The sequence below is a fragment of the Mercenaria mercenaria genome, unplaced genomic scaffold (genome assembly GCF_021730395.1).
Source record: "Mercenaria mercenaria strain notata unplaced genomic scaffold, MADL_Memer_1 contig_2230, whole genome shotgun sequence".
Taxonomy (NCBI): Eukaryota; Metazoa; Mollusca; class Bivalvia; order Venerida; family Veneridae; genus Mercenaria; species Mercenaria mercenaria.
This window is the reverse complement of record NW_026460276.1, coordinates 470-23,835: the sequence shown is the minus strand read 5'-3', so window position 1 is coordinate 23,835 and position 23,366 is coordinate 470. Positions and strand designations below refer to the sequence as shown.

Below are 23,366 nucleotides of genomic sequence, written 5' to 3'. Positions count from 1 at the left end.
TTTTGTTATTTTTTTGTGAAATATATGAAATCAATGCTAGACTACTCTAAATTTGTCATATTCAATAAAAGTTCACTTTTAAAGTATAGACCATCCTTTCATTAGCTTAGCTGATCACTCATTTGATAAAACGAGCATTTATTATCTATTTGTAATTTGTACTTTATTATTGTTTAACTATATCAACAATAATTAATAGAAATTATGTGTATACAAGCTAACATAATATTACGCGTAATGCAGAAATGGCCATGAAAAACATCTGTGTTTTCAAGATCAGCTTGGCCCCAGCAAGTTATTTTCCCCAGCATGAATTTCTTATTTGACATATGAAGTCAATTTTAAGATACCATAGTTCATTCACTTTTTTACAACACTTTTACTTATTAAAAAAAATTAATTTTCTACCTCTTTTTTTTATTTTCTTTTTTTTTTTTGAAAGGGATGGGGGGTGAAGGGGGTTCAATTTTCAATTAATGGCCTTATTCAAAGCAGCATACCCAAGGGAAATCACTTGAGCGGGGTTTAAGGTAAACTTGAATATTCTGATACCCGATATTTCTCGTTTTATGATAATATCTATTTACATATTAAGGATTGTGTACTATATCACTTACATCTTTTTTTAATGGCTTGTACCAGGGTTTTTTCTAGCTAATTTGGGAACATAGCCTATAACCCAAAAATTGGGAATTTGGATGCATAAATGTTCCAAATTGGGAAATATTTAGTCACATATGATATAGTAAGGATGACATTGTGTTTAAGCACTTTCTCAAACACTCGTTTCACATTGTACAATCTCTTTAATATACTGCCATTACAAAATTGTCCATAATTTGGTCAATATTCGTGAAATTTTGATGAAATTTTTTTTTCTGAATGTAGACTCATTTTGGGAAAAATACATACTTTTTGGCATTGGGAATATAGCTGAATATCGGCTATAAAAACGGCAAAAAAAAAAAAAAAAAAAACCTGTTTACATCATTTTTATCATTTCTACAATTTTAATTAATTCTTAAAATTAAACATTTTGTTATTTTATCTTAAACCATACACAAATTTAAAAAAAAAAAAACTTCCATCAATTTAATCAATTAAAATCATACTTTTCATACTGCTTAAATAAAAGTAAGAATATCTAAAAATAAACCCGCTAATCTGTAAAGAGATCCTATCGCCAAGCCAAAGATTAGAGTATTTGTTTAAATGTTAGAACGAATAATCAATCTGTCCTATACACTACAACAGGATTTACTGGCCTTGAACAGGGAAAATCTATACCAACGTCTTTATTGTATAGCATATTTACTGTAATGCTCTATTTCACTACACATGGGAGTAAAACATTTAGCATGACACGGCACGACTGTGAAAACATTGTCTAAAATCATTGTACAAATTCAATAAAATACACTTTTAACACTGGATATCAGTAACACTGTTATATACTATTGTATACATTTATTGGGAATAACCATATCAGAAGGTAAAATTATTTTAAGCATACATTAAGATTTCTTCTAATTGGCAGTAAGATATTGAAATATCAATTGATAATAATTATGTAATATTATTAGACTTATGACTATATGTTTTAGTTCAATCAATATTCAAGAATATAGCTAGTATCTAACAGTCTAAATGTTATTAAGACTTGAGGTTTTTATTATTTCTCCATAAAAACACAACATCAAAGTTCAATTGGTAGTAGAAAACGACAATTACATCCTTGACAGTTGCCAAAGTTCGACTGATAGTAGAAAAAGATTATTTATTTACAATTCCTTGACAGTACAAGTTGCTTGGTAAATAATAACGATTTTAACAACAATTTAACAATGTAGCTGCCAGTTAACATTAGTTCTAGATTCTGTACCAGAATTCTCAATCAGAACTGAGGTGCTCTTCACAAGTAACAACTTCTTCATATGAAACAGAGTTCAGACAAATTTTCTCCTGTTAAATTTCAAGCAGTTCAATTACCTCCCTTGTCAAAAACTGTAGAAAAATTCAGACCTGTGTCTGCCAGGTGGCTAATCATCTACTACAGTATATAAAACCTGCTTTAAGCACCCAGTCAAAAGAAGGAGCAAAACTGGCCTTTTTAAGACAAGTTATTGCTTAATAATGGTTCATTTACTCAAAAAGTATAGAAACGGTAAAAGTGGCTGCATATATGACAAGTGGCTACTTAATACAATTGACTTCTTTGACAGGTCTGAATGTATAGCTATTTTTCCTCATTACTAGGAAGAGTTATTTATAAAAACATTTATCTTGGGTGTCATTATATTATCTAATGCATAATCTAAACCTACATAAATGAATCTATAATTTATCTGGACAGCCTGCTGAGTTCTTTATCATAATTAACATTTAAAGCGAAATTACAATATCTGCTTTTATCAGCCTAAATCAATACAGCTGCAGGTCTAGGTTTTTGGGTTAGAGGGTATAGGTTTTCAGGGATACTGTAAAATCATCAAATTTCGTGGGCATGAAATTTCGTGGTTTTGGTGAAAACGGCAATTTCGTGGGGATATGAATTCGTGGATATCAACTTTTGAACATAAAATGAATGGGAATTTTACTTGTTCGTTGGAAATAAATTTCGTGGATTAACTCAAACACAAAATCCACGAAAATTAGTCCCCCACGAATATTAATGATTTCACAGTATGCTCCAGATACAGTACTGTATGTGCAAAATTGCTAACTTTTACTTAATCAAAAATGGGGTCTCCCTATTTGTAAGACTGGTGGTCTTATTTTGTCAGGATGGACTCAACCAGTCCCAGACTCCAGTGACTCGTAAAAATATATTTAGTATGGATGTGTTATAAGTTTAGGAACGCAGTGAAATGAACCAAAAATGACAATAGATAGCTTGTAATTTCAATGTCCCATGAAACTCATATAAGATTTGACGGGGACATGAACGCACGGCTCATCCACCACTTCATCCACCGTGGTATATAAGCTTTATCAGGTCTTCATACAAATTATCAAGTTTTAACAATGCTAGATATTTCTGTTATTTAGCTTTCAATTCTTTTTTCATAGACTAAGTTTTCTCAATACAATGAAAATTAGCAAAAAAAAAATAAGGGGTTACGCCAATGAAATTAAAAATTTCACTATCACTTTTATTCTTATACTACAACTAAAAAAAGTGAAACTCATTTTATCATTTATTAGATTACAGGTAAAATTGTACACATCAAATATTTTAAAACATCCTTTTACATTTCAGGTTGACTTGTACCATGTAAGTTATTTTATAACGGAGTTAACTTGTATTAGATATAGCAAAAGAAAAATGTCTGACGAAGAGGATGACACGTTTAAGATTTACAATCCCTGGAATTTTATCCACTCTGCAGAGTTCACCACAGATATAATTATAGAGGATGTCAAGGTATGTTTCCCTTTATACATTTTATAATCCTTACCCTGCTAAGTTTCTATAATGAACTTGTCCATCTTTCAATTTGGAATGTACCATTAACTGTTACCAGGGGTGCTTACCAAACAAGAGGGCCAAGATGGCCCTAGGTCGCTCACCTAAGAAACACTCCATAACAGTGTAAAACAGGTTTGACCTAGTGATTTCATGGAAACAAATATTCTGACCAATTTTCATTAAGATTGGACCAAAAAATTGGTCTCTTGCGATAAAACAAGCATTTTCTTAGATATGACCTAGTTTTTGACCCTAGATGACCCATGTTCAAACTCGACCTAGATTTTATCAAGGCAATCATTCTGACCAAAATTCATGAAGATCAACTGAAAAATACAGCCTCTATCACATACAGAAGTTTTTTCTTTGATTTGACCAAGTGACCTAGTTTTTGACCTCAGATGACCCATATTCAAACTCGACCTAGATTTCATTAAGGCAATCAACCTGATCAAATTTCATAAAAATCAATTGAAAACAAGAGGACCATGATGGTCCTGAATCGCTCACCTCTTCCCACATGACCCAGTTTTGAGTATGACCTCGTTTTTTCTATTATTTGACATAGTGACCTAGTTTTTGAGCACATGTGACCCAGTTTTGAACTTGACCTAGATATTATCAAGATAAAAATTCTGACCAATTTTCATGAAGATCCATTGAAAAATATGGTCTCTAGAGAGGTCACAAGGTTTTTCTATTATTTGACCTATTGACCTAGTTTTCGAAGGTACGTGACCCTGTTTTGAACTTTATCTAGATATCATCAAGGTGAACATTCTCACTAATTTTCATGAAGATCTCATGAAAAATATGGCCTCTAGAGAGGTCACAAGGTTTTTCTATTTTTATACCTACTGGCCTAGTTTTTGACCGCACGTGACCCAGTTTCAAAATTGACCTAGATATCATCAAGATGAATATTCAGACCAACTTTCATGAAGATCCATTGAAAAATATGGCCTTTAGAGAGGTCACAAGGTTTTTCTATTATTTGACCTACTGACCTAGTTTTTGACTGCAGTTGACCCACTTTCAAACTTGACCTAGATATCACCAAGATGAACATTCAGACCAACTTTCATACAGATCCCATGAAAAGTATGGCCTCTAGAGAGGTCACAAGGTTTTTTTTATTATTTGACCTACTGACCTAGTTTTTTAAGGCACGTGACCCAGTTTCAAACTTGACCTAGATATCATCAAGGTGAACATTCTGACCAATTTTTATGGAGATCAATTCACAAGTATGGCCTCTAGAGAGGTCACAAGGTTTTTCTATTATTTGACCTACTGACCCAGTTTTTGACCGCACATGACCCATTTTCGAACTTGACCTAGATATCATCAAGGTAAACATTCTGACCAATTTATATGAAGATCTCATGAAAAATATGGCCTCTAGAAAGGTCACAAGGTTTTTCTATTTTTAGACCTACTGACCTAGTTTTTTACCGCACGTGACCCAGTTTCGAACTTGACCTAGATATCATCAAGATGAACATTCAGACCAACTTTCATACAGATCCCATGAAAAATATGGCCTTTAGAGAGGTCACAAGGTTTTTCTATTATTTGACCTACTGACCTAGTTTTTGACGGCACGTGACCCAGTTTCGAACTTGACCTAGATATCATCAAGGTGAACGTTCTAATCAATTTTCATGAAGATCTTGTGATATATATGTCCTCTAGAGAGGTCACAAGGTTTTTCTATTTTTAGACCTACTGACCTAGTTTTTGAGGGCACGTGACCCAGTTTCGATCTTGACCTAGATATCATCAAGGTGAACATTCTGACCAATTTTCATGAAGATCTTTTGAAATATATGGCCTCTAGAGAGGTCACAAGGTTTTTCTATTTTTAGACCTACTGACCTAGTTTTTGAAGGCACGTTACCCAGTTTCGAACTTGACCTAGATATCATCAAGATGAACATTCTGACCAACTTTCATAAAGATCCCATGAAAAATGTGACCTCTAGAGTGGTCACAAGCAAAAGTTTACGGACGCACGCACGCACGCACGGACGACGGACACCGCGCGATCACAAAAGCTCACCTTGTCACTTTGTGACAGGTGAGCTAAAAACAGTCTCTATCGCATACACAAGATTTTTCTTTAATTTGACCTAGTGACCTAGTTTTTGACCTCAGATAACCCATATTCAAAATCGACCTAGATTTAATCAAGGCAATCACTCTGACCAAATTTCATGAAGATCAATTGAAAAATACATCCTCTATTGCATACACAATGTTTTTCTTTGATTTGACCTAGTGACCTAGTTTTTGACCCCAGATGACCCATTTTCGAACTCGGCCTAGATTTTATCAAGGTAATCATTCTGGCTAAATTTCATGAAGATCAGTTGAAAAATACAGCCTCTATTGCATACACAAGGTTTTTCTTTGATTTGACCTAGTGACCTAGTTTTTGACCCCAGATGACCCATTTTCGAACTTGGTCTAAATTTCATCAAGGGTATCATTCTGACTAAAATTCATGAAGATCAATTGAAAAATACAGCCTCTATCGCATACACAAGGTTTTTACGTGATATGACCTAGTGACCTAGTTTTTGACCCCAGATGACCCATTTTCGAACTCGGCCTAGATTTCATCAAGGATATCATTCTGACCAAAATTCATGAAGATCAATTGAAAAATACCGCCTCTATCACATACACAAGGTTTTTCTTTGATTTGACCTAGTGACCTAGTTTTTGACCTGAGATGACCCATTTTCGAACTCGGCCTAGATTTCATCAAGGTTATCATTCTGACCAACATTCATTAAGAAGAATTGAAAAATACAGCCTCTATCGCATACACAAGGTTTTTCTTTGATTTGACCTAGTGACCTAGTTTTTGACCCGAGATGACCCATTTTCGAACTCGGCCTAGATTTCATCAAAGTTATCATTCTGACCAATATTCATGAAGATTAAATGAAAAATACAGCCTCTATCGCATACACAAGGTTTTTCTTTGATTTGACCTAGTGACCTAGTTTTTGACCCGAGATGACCCATTTTCGAACTCGGCCTAAATTTCATCAAAGTTATCATTCTGACCAATATTCATGAAGATTAAATGAAAAATACAGCCTCTATCGCATACACAAGGTTTTTCTTTGATTTGACCTAGTGACCTAGTTTTTGATACGAAATGACCCATTTTCGAACTCGGCCTAGATTTCATCAAGGTTATCATTCTGACCAATATTCATGAAGATTAATTGAAAAATACAGCCTCTATCGCATACACAAGCTAAATGTTGACAGACGACGGACGACAGACACCAGACGACGGACGCCGGACAACGAGCGATCAGAAAAACTCACCTGAGCATTGCTCAGGTGAGCTAAAAAGATATTGACTAAATGGCCATCAGTGCTGATCTTGAATAGACTGCACAGATGTGCAGGCTGATCATTATCTACACTGGTCGCAAAAGCAGAATCAATCCTGTCCAACATGATAAGGGTTAAGTTTTTACAATTCTCAAATTGCACCACATTTTTTTCACACACTTTTTAGTGTAAGGAATAGTAAATTATAGGAAGTATTGTTAAGACTAGTAGTCAATTTTCTCACTATTGACTATTTCAAGGGCCACAACTACAGAGCAACAAAAGACTATCTAGTTGGTTTCTGAACTTAGATAAGAGTTGTTAATTTAAAGTTAAATAAAAGGGCTGACACTATCCATTTTCATTGAAACTAAGTTTGGTAAAAAATGGATAAGAACTGCTCAAGTTAGAGAGTGGACACTGTCAATTTTCACACTTTTGAGTAATTCTAATACCATAACTTAAGACAGGTGCTGGTGATCCAGCTTGTTTTTTTTTTTTTGTTTTTGTTTTTTTTGTAGAATTAATATATTCTTCAATAAACATTGTGACAAAGTTTGGCCAATATTATCTAAAAGTACTCTAGTTTAAAAGTTGACAACTTTTTGGACACCTGGACATCACCTGGCCACTCACAGCCGCCGCATGACTGTGTTCCCATAATACAATCCTATGTCAAGGGGGAACGATAAAGGAACATTTCTTACTGCATGAGTTTTGCAGTGCAATGGCACTGTTGCAAATTGGAAGAGGAAATAATATCACAGCATTATTCAATTTTAATCAAAATTCTAATAGATTATGTTACCAGCAAATTAATAATAATACCTTTGAATCTCAATCTCTCAAACTCACTAATCCAACATTCTGGCTTAGTCTCAATGAAATTTTCCAAGTTCTGTCCCCAAAAAAAAACGCACAAAATATCACCTTAAGTCCAATATCAGTTACAAATCTCAAAGTAAAACCATTGATCTTTTCGAATTTTAGATGTAACTTCAAGTTTTAACTGTATAATTTTTTTTTTTTTCTTTTTCTTATTGGATTTAACGTCGCATCGACACATGATAGGTCATATAGCGACTTTCCAGCTTTAATGGTGGCGGAAGACCCCAGGTGCCCCTCCATGCATTATTTCATCACGAGCGGGCATCTGGGTAGAACCACCGACCTTCCGTAAGCCAGCTGGATGGCTTCCTCACATGAAGGATTCAATGCCCCGAGTGAGGCTCAAACCCACATCGATGAGTATATATAATTATTTCAAAACAATGTAATATAATAGATATTGCTAAAATATTGCGTGGAACACTTGAAGATTTTTCCAGTGTATAAATTATGTTCAAATTTCTTAACCAACAGGAGATATATTCAACGGGCCCGGCTGAGACGGCAGAAGGAGAAATAGTGCAACAGGACAGCCAGGAACCGGTTCAGTACTGTTCCTACACCCGTGAGGAAGATGAAGGCGATGTGCATGAGGAGAAATTTATCCTCCGATTTCTTGCCACAAACACTGACAATATTCACAGATATCTTTGGGTCACAGATAGTGGTGAAGTACGGACTGATGGAGGATACACAAATATAGCAAGTAAGTAATCATTTTCGTCTGCAGAACTTGGCTGATCTGTATCATGTATTTCAACAACTATAAAAACATAAATTAGATTATTTTTTGCGTAAATATCAGTGCCCATGCACTGACAAAGGTAATTTCAGACAAAATTCTGATTTATTCTGTTACAGTGAAGCTCCACAAAATGTAAACTTATACCCACCACTATAAGAACTAGAGATGTTTTTGAGAAAAGCACATGTCTCCCACAATTGCCCCTATAAAAAATGTCTTTCTCTTTAGACTAGATGGATTAGATGAATGGACCCAATTAGACGGCTTGGATGAGTGGACTGAATCAGTAATTTAAGGGCCATAATTCAAAAGTGCCTAGACAGATTTGGCTAGTTATCGAACTTGGCCGAGGTCTTATGTTCAAACACATTTTGGTCAAGTTTGGTGAAGATCGGATGAGAAATGTTCGACTTAAGAGTGCGGACAAGCTTTGTGACAGACAGACGGACACAAAGACACAGACTGGAATAAATCAATATGTCTCCCACACCATTGTGTGGTGTGAAACATAATTACAGTGCAATCTCTCAAGGAAGACTGGAAACGTTTTACAAAGGTAGTTGCTTAAGAGAGATTAATGAACAATAATTTATATAACATGCACTCATGTGAGGTGCTGTAAACAGTGGTTATACTGTAAGGCCACACCAAACTGATTACCTGTTTGTCGGATAGTAGGTTCAGTTGAGTACTGCGTGATCTGCATTTGTAATAGATACATGTTATCCAGCACTTTAAGGGTTAAGAGGTCTAATGTCGCAGGTAGAGAAAATTGTTAAGAATAATAATAGCGCTGATATATTTCTGACCTTTTATTGTATGTATCACACATTAAAAATTCAATGCTTCAAAGACAATGCTGTCTGAATGTTACTTCACACACATTTGTTTTTTCCGGCTTATGAACAGAAACACACTTGATCTGGTGTTTAATATGACACAAGTGATTATTTACTCTTTTTTTTTTTTATTTCATTGCTCTTTGCTCGCTTCAACAAATGATGATTTGAAAAAAAATATTTTAATTTTTTTTTTCGCTCACTCGCCCCAATATTTTTGAAAAAAATCCGAAGAACAAGACATCAATTTGGTGTGGCCTAAAGGGCTTTTACAGTTTATACTTAAGACATCTTCGGATGAGAGTCACTTAATATTCTGATACGTTTCAGATTTCTTCCTGTGCAGTTCCCTTATTTTGATAATATTTCAGCATTTTTTGAAGTGATACATTGGTGCAGTCCCCATCAGAATAACTACCAACTGATCTGTTACGGTGGCGGATGTAAGGGACATATCCTCTACATGGACGGTACAAACCTTTGCACAAGGGTAAGCCAATATATATTCATTAAACCAGTTTCTTAAATGACAGATATTCTAAAAGTCATTAGTCCTGTATTAGAGTCAAATTAGGCAATTTGCCATTAAATTTCCATTGCAAGTTACTAATGTGCCTCCCAATCAGTAATACTGATAGTATTACTTATGCTCTGTATATTTGCTTTCCACAACTTAATTTGAAACCCCAGGCTGCAGCCCAAAGGTTATAAGTCTGCAGGCCTATCCCAAAATTTCAACACCTGATTGGTGGCCTCTAAGTTCAGTTTTGAAATTTATCAATGGTAAGGATGCATTCCAAGACTGTTCTGCTGGACCAACTGATTCTGCCTTTGTGGCGAGTGCAGATCAAGATCAGCCTGCATATCTGTGTATCAGTATCCTTTTTGTAAGCACCCCTTTTAACAGTAAAGGCAAAATTGGAAGATGGACAAGTTCATTATAGTTATTTAGCAGAATGTGGGTTTACACTGTTTTATATTGTTGGGGCCTGTTACACCTATGTTCATAACCTCTTAAATGACCAGTGGTGATTACAAGATACTACCTGAAAGACAGATTTCCTACAATAATGAATATTCTTCAATAAAGCCAGTGCACGCCCATGTGTATCAATACATTAATGATACAATTTATAAATTTCAGAAATATAATGAAGCAACAGATGACACAGACATCACGACCAAATTCCAAATGTGTCCGAGGGGAGATGACATCTCTGTGCGGGCTTTCATTTCAAAGACTGGTGTTCCTCTATATTTTGATGACGATGGAAACTACAGACCGGAAGGGCCACCCACCCCTCGAGGAAATTCCACAGAAGATGCCGTGTCGAGACTTCACCCGTTGTACTTTATAACTTCTAACGTAAAGGTTTTAAGAGTTACATCAGTTTAAGCTCCTGTAACAACAGTATTAAGTGACACAAGTAGTAAAATCTACAGACTGCTAGATAGTATATTGTTGCACAGTTTGGGGAACAAGTTATTATGTCAAGTCATGATCTCATTTTATTTTTTGACATTACCAAACACACTTCTATTCTGTCTGAACTTTCATGTATTTTAATATTAGGCCAGCCTTTAAATTACTGTGTTTCAAGTCCTTCAACCCATACCATTAAAGTCAGGGTAGCTAGGTCAGGATTTATTTTATTTATTTCTATACATTTGTTTTTTGTTAAATTAAATACATTTTCAATAAGAGTTGCGTTTAATATAATGTGTGATCTATAAAATCAATCTGTGCCTACCGAACATTATCTACTTGTTCAGCAATGCACAACCAACCATTACACATCTGTAATCTGTACCATCAGTTTGATTCAAAAGTAACAAAACTGAAGTAATAGTTTCTTTAAGAATTGAAAACATACATCCTAAATCAAAATCGCTGCTTTTATATTGTGTTAAAAGTATATTTGGTGGCAATTTTCTGGTAGGCAACAGGGGGTGGGGAAACAAAAAATATTTATTTTAGGCCCTATTATTATAATGGATTTTGGTCCAGGTGACCTATTAAAATGGGCAAAGGTCAAAAATATTCAAATACTGTTGGGTGAAAGAGTGAGTGATAGTTTCTAGATTATGTTGTTACAACAAGGGTAAAATTATTGTTTCACTAAATCATTATAATAAACTGTGCCTGGCTGTGTTTTCATTACACATATGCTGTGCATAAATGAATGTATTTTCAACAAATATTTTTACAAACATTTAATTAAGGCTTCTACACCAATATAGACTGTAAAATATCTTCATCCACAAAGCTGTGATCACAGCATCAACATACATAATCTGCTAAACCCTTACATTTAGAAAAACAGTTTATTAAGCCATTCCTTCACAATTGTTATAAATTGTTCAAGGGACACAACTCCATGTAAGAATATTGAATGATAAATCAACATAATTTATATCATTACAACATAACAGGGTTGCTACATTTGTCCTGTATCAAATTGTCTGAGGTGTGTAAGCACAGAGGGTGGTTTAGCCTTCAAGTTGTAAAATTCAAGCTTCTCCAGCTATTTTTTATCTGCACCAATGAAGGTGGTTGGGGTTGAAAATGCACTCCTTCCGCAAAATGCATCACTCCCATAGATATATGGTATAGAGCAGCACTAACAATTATATATTCAACACATTTTAAACTGAACATTGCAGGTTTCCTATTTCATATTTACTAAAAATGTATGTGATATCAAGAAAACCTGTGTCACTAACCCAAAAGAACGAAACTATTTTGCAATAAATACTGCAGGTCAAAAACTGTATGTCATTAACTACACCAACTGTATAACTTGTGACTTTTTGCACAAATACATAAAATACACACTGCAAAATCACCAAATGTTCATCATGTTCATAGTGGACTTATATTCATGGATTTCTGGGTTGAATCAATCCACAAAATTATATTCTGACAGATAGGAAAATTCTATAATTTCGATTCAAAACAAAAATAAGAAATCCACAAACTCATGTTGCTACAAAATCGCCAATTTTGTCAAAACTACAAAGTTTTATGCCCATGAAATTAAAAAAATTTAACAGTATTAAACATATTGTATGTTATATACTATTTATCAATCACTTATAACTATAATATATTTTTGATTATGAAATATTTTCATAATTATCAAATCAAAAATGAGAACATCCGCTGCTATAAAAAATTTTTTATTATTATTTTGTACATTCTTGCTTATTTGTTCTGTATGTGTTTTACAATGCTTGGTTTACATTTGTGCAATAAACACATACAAAATATTGTTATTTGTTAATATTTTTTGCAATACAGTAAAACACCGATCGCTCGAGGTCGCAAAGGGATGAGCAAAATGCTCGAGTTATCCATGGTTTCGAGCGACCTAAACATTGACCAACATACGAAGAAAACTAAAGTTTGTTTTACGGTCATTGGGACCGTTTGCTGAGTAAACGGTGATGCGTAATAATAACATACTTGTGACATTTTCGAAAACAAACGTATTACAAACGTTATCTATTGATAGACGTTTCAATATGTAATTTTTAAACGGCACATGCGAAGAATCAACTAAGATTTTTTAAATTTTTTATTCATCAACAAGTGCATATTATAACTATCGTCTCAATTTTATGAAACGTCTATATTATTTCCTTCATTTGCATGCAAACAACCGCTGATTAAATTATTAAGATCTCGATCCCGCAGAAAATATGCTTTAAGTTATCAGTAATTGATCGATATTTGATCAATAAAACTTTTTTTTAAGCTTTTTTTTTATCAATAATTAATCTCATCATGATATCAAATATACCGACAAACAAACATTTAAGATAGTCTGGGAATAGACTACGCAATTCTCACGGCGTGTGAAAATGTTTAATTAACCGATACATTCTGACAGCCGAAGGTGTGAAAAATTTTGACACCTCTGCTCGAGTTAGCCAGAAGCAACAAAGAGTAAATTAATACACAGGGACCAGGTGTCATGCTCGAGCGATCGAGTTATCGATGTTCGACCAAGCCATGGTAATATCACATAGAAAATAGAAGGAAATCGGCCGGGACCACATGAACTGCTCGAGCGAGCCCGGGTGCTCGAGTCATCGATGCTCGAGCGAGCGGTGTTTCACTGTAGTTCTTTTTCCGCAAGTTAAGCCAGTAAATATAATATTAGTGTTTCTTTTTTTTTTTGGTGGGATTTAACGTCGCACCGACACATGATAGGTCACATATGGCGACTTTCCAGCTTTAATGGTGGAGGAAGACCCCAGATGCCCCTATGTGCATTATTTCATCACGAGAGGGCCCCTGGGTAGAACCAGTGTTTCTGTTTCTTTTTAAACTGAGCACTAAATGGATTTGTTTGTTTGTTTTGGGTTTAACGCCGTTTTTCAACAGTATTTCAGTCATGTAACGTCAGGCAGTTAACCTAACCTGTGTTCCTGGATTCTGTACCAGTACAAACCTGTTCTCCGCAAGTAACTGCCAACTTCCCCACATGAATCAGAGGTGGAGGACTAATGATTTCAGGCACAATGTTGTTTATCAAATAGTCACGGAGAATGAGGATCGGACTCAAGACGCCGCAATCCGTAGACCAACGCTCTTACCTACTGAGCTAAGCGGACGGGCTAAACACTAAATGGAAGACTAAATGGTATGCAAACTAAAGAAATTGCTTTTTAAAATGTGCATGTCTCCCAATACCACTTTATATTTTATTAAATGGAAGGATGAACTAGTTGTATAAGTACTCTCTGCTAATAGCACAAAGAGATGACCTTGACCTTGAATTGACTTGGCTGTACATTCTGAATGTTGTCTCATTATATATAGTTAATATCTGTGTAAGTTATGCCAAGCATAATAGTTATTTTTATTTAGGGGCCCAGGCTGTCAAAATTAAATGTTTAATATTAAGTATATGGGCATTTTCTCCAATAATTTAGGGGCCCAGCCAAATATCTAGGGGCTATGGGCTACTGGGCCCCTGCTAATTGATATCCCTGAAATTTATTAATGCAACAAGCTAATCTGAGTTTCACAGCTAGGTAACAGTTTACTTAGGTAGAGATGAGTTTTCTTAGATACTCATTTTTGTGTGTTTTAGCACACCATATTCTAAAACACCCCCAAAATAATTCAGTACATGTCACTGTTGAGACAAACTCGCAACCAAATTTTTGGCGATGCTAATTTTCAAATCTAGTTTTATATATAATGTAAATACTGGTTTGCACATCAATACCATTTAGTAACCTTGACTGCCACTAAAGTTTTGTATTAGATGACAGGCAAACATGTCCGTATAACTGAGAAGACCACCACTGAGAAATGAAAAATGTGGTCTTTGTTGACAGGTGTCTCTTAACACAGGTAAATGCTCACTGTTTTTGGTTAAATGGGGCGATAACATGGCACCTTTATAATCAGGTTTTATAGTAATGGTGACTTGAGATTCTGCCTTTGCGACCAGTGCAAACCAAGATCAGCCTCCACATCCGTGCAGGCTGATCATGGTCTGCACTGTTCGCCATTCAGTCAGTATCTTTTTAGTAAGCACCCCTTTTAACAGTGGTCTTAAGCACATGTCTGCCATTAATTAAAAATCCAACTAGCAAAACTGGAGATGCTGTTTGACGACTTTAAAACTGCAAAGTACAGTATAAAGTGGATCATTACAATTGAGCAATACAGTGGACACAACTTGACCCCGATGGTTGACTTTGTATTATAATACATAATTAGATACAACCTATTATTGGAAAGGAGTGTACATAAAAGGCTTCATCCCTTTGCATTCATAAATTTAAAATTGACGGCTACCCTACCCACCCCTTATTTCTACAATGAAATAATTGATATGAATAATCAGCTTAAGGTCAACCGTCACCGTCAAGTTGCGACTACAATACCTGCTCCTATAACGTAAACACTATCAGAAGAATCTCTGCTTACCTTACAATGAGTGTATGTTCCTTTCAGCAAATAAATAGCTCCATATGGTAGAGAATGGACTGAAGCTAGCTCATGAGAGTTACCTGCCCCTTGGGCAAATTTGATACACTGGGTGAAACAGTCTAGCAGTTCAACCAAAACCTGAAATAAACAAATGAAACACTAATTTTCTGATGTTAAGTTTTTTCTTTGGCAAGGAAAAATATCTGTTCTTAGGGTTACCGTTCCAACCCAAACAGTTTTTTGTTTCGAAAAAAAAATATAAATATAAATTTATATTCCTAAAATATTTTGTTAAAACTTGTTCAAATTCATAAGAAGTTTGCTTAATAGATACATTCACTTTTTTGACACTTCTCCATGACATAACAAGAATGCTACGCACTCGTGATTTTATTATTACGCATCCGGAAAGCCCATATCGAGGGGTAAGTGCCAGAACCTGCTATGTGCATTTTTTAAAATTTTACAGGAGAGCGTTTTTTTCTTTTTTCTTTTTAATAGTAGGGTATTTTGAAATATCAAAACTATGGTTTTATTTACTTTATCATTATTTAATACATGATATATGTATTTTGTTGATATCTTTAGTAAATTAGGTCAAATCCAAAAAAATTGTTTTGGCACAACTAAAAGGCCATTTATTTGCAAATATCAGAATAACTAAAACATTCCATTGAAAGATATCTGGTTTTGGCATGTACAGTTCTGTTAAAACTTTCGAAACAATACTGAGCCAGAACATGCTATAAATTGATAGCTGGTGAAGATGCTGCATGTCATAGTTTTTGTAAGTGTCGAAAACATTCTATAAAGCAATAGAATCTTCTAGCATATGCAAAGTTGACATAAATGTAAGTTTTTTGCCATACAAGTACATTCTATAAAAACATAGATTCTTATGGCATGATGCTTTCTTTGTCTTAGCTTAAAACTTTTCAAGTCACAAATAACCTATATGTATATAGCTCCATTTAGCTCTTATTAGACTGTCTTATCATGTATTAAGAATCATCTACAACGTTTTAGTTAATGTGTTTATGTATTTCATAATACATTAATGTAATGTTATGAAATATAAACACTGCATTAATAGGGATATAAAGTTTGATACACATGTTTATGACTGTAATCTATGTAACTATCATTATTGTCACACACTAAAAAGATAATAGACAAGGGCAGATTTCTCGGAAGCACAGAGCACCAAAAACACAGCCCTAGAGCCACACATTTACATAGTATGCCCACAACAAAAAGAATATTTCAGACGGGTTGCTTCAAACATCCAACAAGTACATATTAATATAAGCTAAATATTGATAAAGGGGAAGGAAACGGTAAGGGGCGAAATTGGGTCGGGGGTGGGGGAGGAATCCGAAGGGGAAAGTTGAACAAGGACAAATATACAAGGGAATGCCATGTTCTTTAAAAACAGTCGCACTACAACGTAAACCACAATAGCGCAGACACTTATGTACCAAAGACAAACACACAACGGCGATCAACTGAATAACAAAGAAAAACGAACAAGCAACACATAAGAAAACAGTAGGGCACCGTTATAGACTCACAAGCTTACAAACATACCCACACAAGTAGGAAAAAACAATCAAGTACCATCTTCGGATTCGGCTGCCAAAATAAAGAGGAGCCACGAAAACTTACTAAAAGTAAAGGGGATGGGATGCAAAAAGTAGCGTAAATGCAAGGGAAAGGAGAGGGCTAAGTCTTGGGAACCACATTGTCAGTCACATTTAAAATGTAGTGGTAAATTTATCTGACTCTCAGTGTTAAGTTACTATTGGAGTCATTGCTTGAATCTTGAACAGCATTTGGTTCTGGTAAACAATCTCTTGTACTGTTTTTACTGTTAATTAAAGCCGTGTAATACATGGAAATATTCAGGAATATTACCACTCTTGCATAGTTGCGATAGATACTTTTTCTTTGCAGCAGAAATAGGTAGCTTTGAATGAAACTTAATTGGCAACAGTATTTGCTTGTTGTCTTCTGGAGGGAAACATTTTCAGTTTTTCAAATTCATTACCTATAACCTTTTAAAAACTCTTTTAGTTCACTGATACATATAAAAGGGAGGTTATATATATAACCAAATATTAAACTTTTTATGTCAGAATATGTTGTTTTAAAAACTATTGTCCCTGATTGTTGAGTCTTAATATCTACTGATCACTACAAATATTGTTTTATAAAATTGTTTATAATTAAATTTTTACACCCTAAACTTATTAAAACTGTCTCATAAACCTAAACAATGTTTGGGAAGACAGTTAAGTTTGCAAGCTTGCTCAACCTTGTTATATTTACAAGGTTGCACAGGACTCGCAAATGTTTTTCAGTACACTGATATGTGTGTGTGTAAGCTTGCAAGTTTGCGCAAGCTTACAATCTTGTTATGATTGTGCGAGTTTGTAAGATTGCGCAAGCTTGCAATCTTATTATGATTGTGTAAACTTGCAAGGTCGCAATTAAGATCGCTAATGTTCCAATCGCAAGCATGCACAACCTTAAAAGCTTGCAAGATCTTAAATAGGTTGCAGGAAGCGCGCAAATTACTTTGCGCAAGCTTAAATTATGGTTGCGATGGTTCCAATCGCTGATACATATAAAAGGGAGGTTATATATAAAACCAAATATTAAACTTTTTATGTCAAAATATGTTGTTTTATGCTGCATGCTTGGTAAGATCGCAACTGCAATCTTGCTGCGACCTTATGTAAACTTAATTAAGCTTGCCATTTTGGTTTGGGTTCTTTCTTTGCTTAGGTTTGTCAAAAGCATTATTTTGTTCATAAATCGTAATTCATTCTTGCTGTGCCATGTAAAACTGATTACATCTGTTGCACTGGTCCTTCTTAGGTACAACATTAATCTGTATCCTTCCAATAAAACTGGCTTTGTTTTAATTTGTTTTCTCCTCCAGATAGAGGTCATACATTTTTGGCAGTGTGAGATGCAAATCAAGGAACTGTCTCCTTTTCCGTACAAAATGTGAACTTATGGGTGGGAAAGATTCAGTATGCGTTTTCACTGCATCTACTCTACTTTGAGAAATTACGTTATGAGGGTTTTTTTTACTCTCTAAGCACTTCCTGTAAAATGTCCGTCCTTTTTGTTCTTCAACGTATGATCAATGTAGTTATGCTTTACCTATTGAAGTTTTCTTAAAAAAAAAAACGTCTTACAGACTGAATACCTTTTATATTCAATTTCGAAAGACATTTTTCTTGACACCCGTTTTCATTTTGATTTGGCTTTGATATGTTTTAGTGTCTGTCTCTTCTACAATTTACAAACATCTTTTTGTCTATCATAACTTGTCAATGACCAAACTGATTTAAAGAATTGTTGCCTTTGTTCTGATGTAACTTTTGTGTCACATTTTGTCTGCAGTTGCTACAGCCTACTGGCTCAACTAGAGGTGTTTGGCTTTCCATCTGCTGATTTATACTCTGCACCTGACAGCCTGTATCTATTTTTCACATTGATTCCATGTTTCTGGTATTGCTTTTCCTTTTCTAGTATGGAACTCCTCAGGCATTATAAAAACTGCTTTTTTCTTGATGTAGCTCTTTTCTGTGGTGTTAATTTATCATTGGTGGTAGGTGTATATTTGTTGTTTCTGTTAGTCAAATTGTTCATCTTGTAACGGCGAGGCAAAGTATATTTCAGAGTCTGGATTTTAAAGGTATCTTTCAAACTGATCCAAAATTCCAGAAAGGATGTATAGAAGTTACACTTACTTTTATCTGCAGTGGCAAGTAAATCACTTTTGGTTGGTTTCATTGTGCTGACTGGCTCTTCATCATTATTTGTGTAAAATATAACATTGCGCTTTGTGTAATTAGCCAGTACTAATGGGAAAAGGTCTGCCACTGACACGTAATCAAGCTACAGTTATTTCTTCATAATCTGAATAATGCCAGTTTAACACAAAGGCAAAATACTTTTCCACTCTTTCTTCAAGAGTGTCATAAATGTGAAGGATCTTTGCCAATATGTTTCCAACTAGCTTATAAAAAGCAGTTACAATTAATAAGGTTTGATTTTTCCTCTTCCAAGATCATTTGCTGACAGTAGTAAGTCTACTTCACTTTTAATAACTTCCACTCTTTTTTCTAAAACATTTAAACAGGATGAATGTTCAACATTCCAGTGCAAAATACAATATCTGCCACACACTCTAAACTTGATAGTCCATTTTCATCACCTAATTATTGAAAAAACAGTAAAAGTCGACACTGCCAAATAAACCTATCCTGGAATGTCTGTTTCTTGACATGCAAATGACAAACAATCTTACTACCGGGCCTTCAACCAGAATCTTCTATCATAACATAGCACAATATGGCTGTTGCACTACTGTAAAATATCAATAAGATTTAGGTCCTATCTTTACATGACTTTTTCTGGCTCAGTTGGGTTAATGCATAATATGTAGAAAACTGCTCTGCTAAAACGTGCTATCTTTACATATCATGTTATGGATTTTAAAAAATCCTCCCAAAGCCTTAAAATGCAGTCTGCCAAAAGCAGCTATTAGTATATAGATTGTTTTGGTTCATTTCAAATAAGATAAACTTACTTTGATAACATGCTATGTAATGAAAACTGTTTTTGGCATAACTTATTAACAGAGATTCTGCAATGACTGGTTTGATCCCAATTAAATAACTTAGGAAAGAAATATGATATAATGACGCAAATTGGTGCAAAATGTGCAGCTTGAAAAACTCTACCAGAAAATGCAAAAAAGTGAAAAACGTAAAATATGGTACATAGCACCTTCTGGCACTTACCCCTCGATATTTTATTAACTGATAAAATATAGGGACATATTTATTATCTCTTAAATCATGTACAAATATCCAGTACATAAACAGACTAAATATAAATATCTTAATATCACCTATAATTTCTAAAGTCTACATTTCCTGAATTTGACTTAGGAAAACAAATTCAAATACCTTTTACAAATATTAAACATTCGCAGAGACAAAAAGTGCCAAAATTGTTCTGCTGCGGTAACATTTATATTCTATATGTAGCGTCCTTACCTCTAACAAAGCCAGTAAGTCCCCATGTGCTGCTGAATGCTTTGGTAATGACTTTATTTCTCCTAACACTTTGTCTAGCACCGAGCATCCCTGAAAATGTATATAGAATATATGTTTGTTAACTACACAAAATACCTTAAACTTCACCAAAGTTCTACAACTGACCAGTCCATCATTTAGTTTGGGCAGTACCACTTACGATTCCAAGGGGTTTTCACTGAAAATTTACTGACTGAATAGCTTACAAAGCAGTCTAAGATCAGCTTGCAATGATAACATCTCTGGCCACCAGCAGTCTAAAGGTTAAGACACACAGTGACATCAATACAAAATTTTATGATGTCTTGAGTGACTTATTAGTGTTTTGATGGCGGAGGAACTTGAAGACCCAGCCTCTGCAAGCATTATTTCATGCAAGGGCAAGCACATAGGTCACTGACTTCCTGTCAATTGTTACTCATTCTTTGAAAGAATTCTAGCAATAAGGAACTGAAAATATAAACAATCTAACATTGAAATGTGATGAAAGCACCTCTGGATGGAAACTGAAATATAGGATTTACATGTATAAGAATTTCTGCAGCTCATCTTTACTAACATTTAAATGATTTTCATCATTTTTCAGCCTTTTCCAAGTAAAACTCTGTTAGGTTGTACCAGATACACAAATTGTATGCATACAGTCTAGGTATATTTCAAAACCTCAAGCTCTGCTTGAAGAAGCGAAGAAGCAACATTTTGTCCAGAGCATTATTCTGAATTTCAGTCATTTTCTAAAGGTTGTTTATGCTTTTAAAAAGGACTATTGTGCCATTTAAAACTTCAAATATTATCTAAGTCTCAAATTTATTGTCAATAACAGCAATTATCTTCAAATAAGAACTTTTAAGCTAAAAAGTAAACCTATGTATTATTTTCCCTCTTAAATAATAACCAAATAATTTTATTTTGAGGAAAAAAAAAATCCTTTCTCAACTAAAAATCTGAAGTCATAGCGATGGGGGAGGAAAATGTAAATGAAGACTTTGTTTGTTAAAAGTTACCTTTCAGTTATTTCTTGTACTGTTTCTTAAGTATTACTTTTAGAGAAATAATTGGTAAACAATTGAAACCAACTAGAGTAAAACACATTGCTCAAGGTCGCAAAGGGATGTGCAAAATGTTCAAATTATAAAACGCTTCAAGACATCCAAACATAAAATATAGTGAAAACAGCCCAAAACCACAGATGCCCAAGCAACTCTGAGTGTCCAAACCATAGAAGCTACAGCGAGCATTGTTTCACTGTGCATGTTGTGACATTCCTCACTGATTAAATTCTCTATGGTAAGAACATAATCAATGTATACAGAAATGAATTAAAATTTTCACCTTAAAGGAAATATCTGCAAACACGAGATGTTCTGCTTCTTCTATCTGTATCCATGGTAAGAATGATACGCAGATGATCTTTAATATACCTGTAACATAATACAAAACATTATTTCTCTCCACCTTAATATTTCAAATTACATTGAAGTGAGATTACCTAGATGACAATAAGCTACTGAACAAGGAAAAGTCTGTTTTGGCACATTTTTTAAAAAGAAAGTCTACCATTTCTGGTCAAACATGTATGTTACTAATTTTTACTTATTCTTAATAGACGATTTTTAAAAGGCAGTGAAAACAAAAATTACTGCAGGACAACCATGTTACTTGAACCACTTATTCTTGAAAAGGCCAAAAGTATAAAAGTTCAAACAAAATAGTTTTTGAAGACAAGAGCTGTCAGTTGACAGCGCGCTCGACTATTCTCAGTGCTTGATAGTAAAATATAAGCTACGAGTGAAACTTTAACATTACAGTAAGCCTATTCTAAGTCAACAAGAGGCCATAATTCAGTCAAAATGCTTGATAAAGTTGCCTCCTCCTTTTTACAGACTGGGGTCATGATGGTAAACAAGTATGCAAAATATGAAAGCAATATCTCAATGAAATATTTGGGGTGGTATGCAAACTTTTACATTTGTGTGACACTCTCGTTAACGCTCACGCTGATGCCTGGGCGTGTAGGATAGCTCCCCTATTCTTCGAATAGTCAAGCTAACAAAACTGTCATGCTGGATCAAGATTGTCCTGTTTAGAAAATTAACTCAAACCATCATGAATAATACATATCAAATATCTTCTGTATTTGAATCCTTAACCTTTACCTTGCTCAATTTCTAAAATGGACTGGCCCATCATTCATTTTTGGCTGGGCAGTACTATTTATTTTTCAAAGGGGTGTTCACTGAAAACTTACTGAATGAATAGCACTGGTCGCAAAGGCAGTATCACTTGCTGCCAGAAGGACAAAAGGTAATTAAAACTTTGATTTCAAAAGTAAGATGCCTACTGACCATTCATTATCAAATGCTTTAAATTTGATCTTTTTTCAAAGAAAAATGAATTACCTATTTCCTCTTGAAGAACTGCTGCGTCCTGTAGGTGACTCTGTATCAAGAATTAAAGACGAAAAATCCAAACTATACAGTCAAGACTATAAATGTCCCTATATAACACAACTGGTAAACCCTGCCTAATTTCTTTACTTTCTGTATCCTTTCCTTGAAACACATTACAATGTACAAATGTACACTCAGTTCCAAAAGAAAGTGTGCACTTAGTTTTCTGTTAGTTTTTCTCGGTTATTTTCATGAAAACTTATGATGCTTGGTACCAAAATTTAAATCAGTTCGTAAACAAATTGGTGTTCATTTTAGATTTTGAGTTATACCTGAGAGCTAGTGTATGAAAAACTGAAACAAAAATGTCGGGTTTTTTTAAAAAAATATTTAAACTTAAAAAGTGCACACTTTCTTTTGGAACTGAGTATATACACTGGTTGATAACTTGGTTAGGAGATTAATTTCAGAAAACAGCTGTGATGTGTCATAAAATATATGCATAACAGGTTTTTTTTACTATGAGAAACAAGAGGACCATGATGGTCCTGAATCGCTCACCTGTCCCCACATGACCCAGTTTTGAACTGAGTATGACGTCGTTTTTT

At 34.5% G+C, this 23,366-nt stretch overlaps 2 protein-coding genes across 2 annotated transcripts in view; one reads left to right on the top strand and one right to left on the bottom strand.

Annotated features, from left to right (window-relative positions):
- Positions 1–22,813, bottom strand: part of LOC128552284 (uncharacterized protein C1orf112-like) — a gene marked incomplete at its 5' end in the record, with an annotated part of 64,599 nt that extends 41,786 nt beyond the window's left edge. Inside the window, 4 exons of the mRNA XM_053533314.1 lie at positions 15,249–15,389; positions 20,330–20,419; positions 21,701–21,789; positions 22,768–22,813. Coding sequence (XP_053389289.1) covers positions 15,249–15,389; positions 20,330–20,419; positions 21,701–21,789; positions 22,768–22,813 — 366 coding nt within the window. The remainder of the gene's footprint in view (positions 1–15,248; positions 15,390–20,329; positions 20,420–21,700; positions 21,790–22,767) is intronic.
- On the top strand, positions 1,265–12,570 carry LOC128552285 (uncharacterized). Its single transcript, XM_053533315.1, has 5 exons — positions 1,265–1,492; positions 3,260–3,424; positions 8,189–8,420; positions 9,670–9,788; positions 10,443–12,570. The coding sequence occupies exons 2-5, from the start codon at positions 3,326–3,328 to the stop codon at positions 10,692–10,694; spliced, it is 702 nt and encodes a 233-aa protein (XP_053389290.1). The 5' UTR covers positions 1,265–1,492; positions 3,260–3,325; the 3' UTR covers positions 10,695–12,570.
- Positions 22,814–23,366: the final 553 nt, after the last annotated feature.

Excerpts from the sequence above, each read along its gene's own strand:
- LOC128552285 (XM_053533315.1), top strand. The coding sequence starts at position 3,326 with ATGTCTGACGAAGAGGATGACACGTTTAAGATTTACAATCCCTGGAAT. Across the intron at positions 3,425-8,188 it reads TAATTATAGAGGATGTCAAG|GAGATATATTCAACGGGCCC; the intron begins GTATGTTTCCCT and ends CTTAACCAACAG. Across the intron at positions 8,421-9,669 it reads AGGATACACAAATATAGCAA|CATTTTTTGAAGTGATACAT; the intron begins GTAAGTAATCAT and ends ATAATATTTCAG.